The sequence below is a fragment of the Fragaria vesca genome, linkage group LG7 (genome assembly GCF_000184155.1).
Source record: "Fragaria vesca subsp. vesca linkage group LG7, FraVesHawaii_1.0, whole genome shotgun sequence".
Lineage (NCBI taxonomy): Eukaryota > Viridiplantae > Streptophyta > Magnoliopsida > Rosales > Rosaceae > Fragaria > Fragaria vesca.
This window is the reverse complement of record NC_020497.1, coordinates 14,587,468-14,589,006: the sequence shown is the minus strand read 5'-3', so window position 1 is coordinate 14,589,006 and position 1,539 is coordinate 14,587,468. Positions and strand designations below refer to the sequence as shown.

The following is a 1,539-nucleotide window of genomic DNA, read 5'->3' as shown; positions in this document are numbered from 1 at the left end:
TGCATAATTTTATAAGGTAAATAACTGGCCCAATTAAGTTACGTACTCACAATCACCTATTGACTAAAAGTTCCTAGCGATTTACTTGCTCTTTCTTAATTAGGATTAATATTTTAAGAAAAAGGAATAATGTTACAAGGGGATGGCAATTTGGACAATGAATTAAGTACTTAAAAATCGTTTAACGATATATTGATTCCAAAACAGCTTGTTCGATCAAATCAATTTGCCTTGGCGTTTAAGCACAAGAAGAAAGTTAATAGCCTTTGTTGGGTCAAAGATGGAAGGCTGCTCTTCGAGTTTGGTAAGATACAAGTCATAGAGCTCATCTAAGATTTCGTCTCCGAATTGCTGCTGGAAGAGACCCTCCGTGACAGCTCTAACATGAGATGCAACGAGTTCGGCACTTTCAGTGACATCGTCAATTGTGGAGAGACGAGGTAAGTTTTCCATACACTCTATAGTGAAACTTCCATTTAGTTCTACAGTAGCTTTCAGTTCTTGAGGAGACATGTAGTACATTGGTATGTTAAATCCATCCGCTTTCTCTTCACTAACTACTCCCTGCAGAAAACAAATAGATATGATCTGGCATACCCTAAAACAAATCAAATTAACCTCGAGATAGAGAACTTGTTAATTGCTTACCTTCCTTGCCATTTCCATGAGGCAAGATCCTAAAATGTGATAGATCACATTCAGTGAAGATTTTGAATGAGGGGTACCATCGGGTCGGCCTGGAACAATAAGTGCCATGAGTCCTCCATGCACAATTTCATGTGCCCTCGCATTCAGGAAGCACTCCATGTCCTCAGCAAATTGAGCTTCAAAAGCCCTTATAACTTCATCCGAGGAATAAGAGAATTGGATTTTTCCTTTATTCCAAGCAGGAGAGGTTCTGTCCACTACAGCTTTTGGCACTCTAGAGAGCCAGTGAATGGCAGTAGAGAGTGAACAAAGTGAAATGAATTTTTAGGAAAAATGCGACCATAGAACGAACCTGGCACACCAGCAGCATAATATTGCCTATTCATAGGGAGTGATTTGAAGAGCATGTTGAAGTCATTAGGGGCATGATCATTGAAGAAAACTTGAAATTCAAGGGTCATGGGAGACTTTTTCATCCCTTGAATTTTCAATTTCACAGCTTCAAGAATGTTGTCAACTGCCCAAAATGTATTTGGTCCAATAGAGCAACCCAAATCCGCAATATGAAAAGTACTGCTGGAAGCTAACAAGAATTCTAGGTCAAGATTTTCTGCAATTGCCTTGCTTACAAGTTCTTTTGCAGCATCCACCGCTGCTTTCTGCAAATTTGAATGTTGCATTTAGTTGATGGTCATTTTATCAATAATTTCCTACAACTCGATACAAGAAGTTAATTTATTTGAAGCAGAGATGATTATTATGATATCACTCTATACGTAGCTAGTAAAGGTTAGCGTTCAAGAACCTGGTATGTGGAGTTCTTGGCATAGCTATTGGGGCCATCCCCACCTTTCATAGGACATACTTCATCTGCTGCCATCTCTCTCTCTC

General features: G+C 39.2%; 2 protein-coding genes across 2 annotated transcripts; both read right to left on the bottom strand.

The window, feature by feature from the left end:
• Positions 1-216: 216 nt before the first annotated feature.
• LOC101312208 (probable S-adenosylmethionine-dependent methyltransferase At5g37990-like) lies at positions 217-807 on the bottom strand. Its single transcript, XM_004308714.1, has 2 exons — positions 649-807; positions 217-564 (listed from the first exon to the last, which is right to left on the bottom strand). The coding sequence occupies exons 1-2, from the start codon at positions 805-807 to the stop codon at positions 217-219; spliced, it is 507 nt and encodes a 168-aa protein (XP_004308762.1).
• On the bottom strand, positions 547-1,533 carry LOC101306378 (probable S-adenosylmethionine-dependent methyltransferase At5g37970-like). The gene is made up of 3 exons (XM_004307293.1): positions 1,454-1,533; positions 649-1,307; positions 547-564 (listed from the first exon to the last, which is right to left on the bottom strand). Exons 1-2 carry the CDS (start codon positions 1,526-1,528, stop codon positions 906-908), a joined length of 477 nt encoding a protein of 158 aa, XP_004307341.1. The 5' UTR covers positions 1,529-1,533; the 3' UTR covers positions 547-564; positions 649-905.
• Between the last annotated feature and the right edge of the window lie 6 nt (positions 1,534-1,539).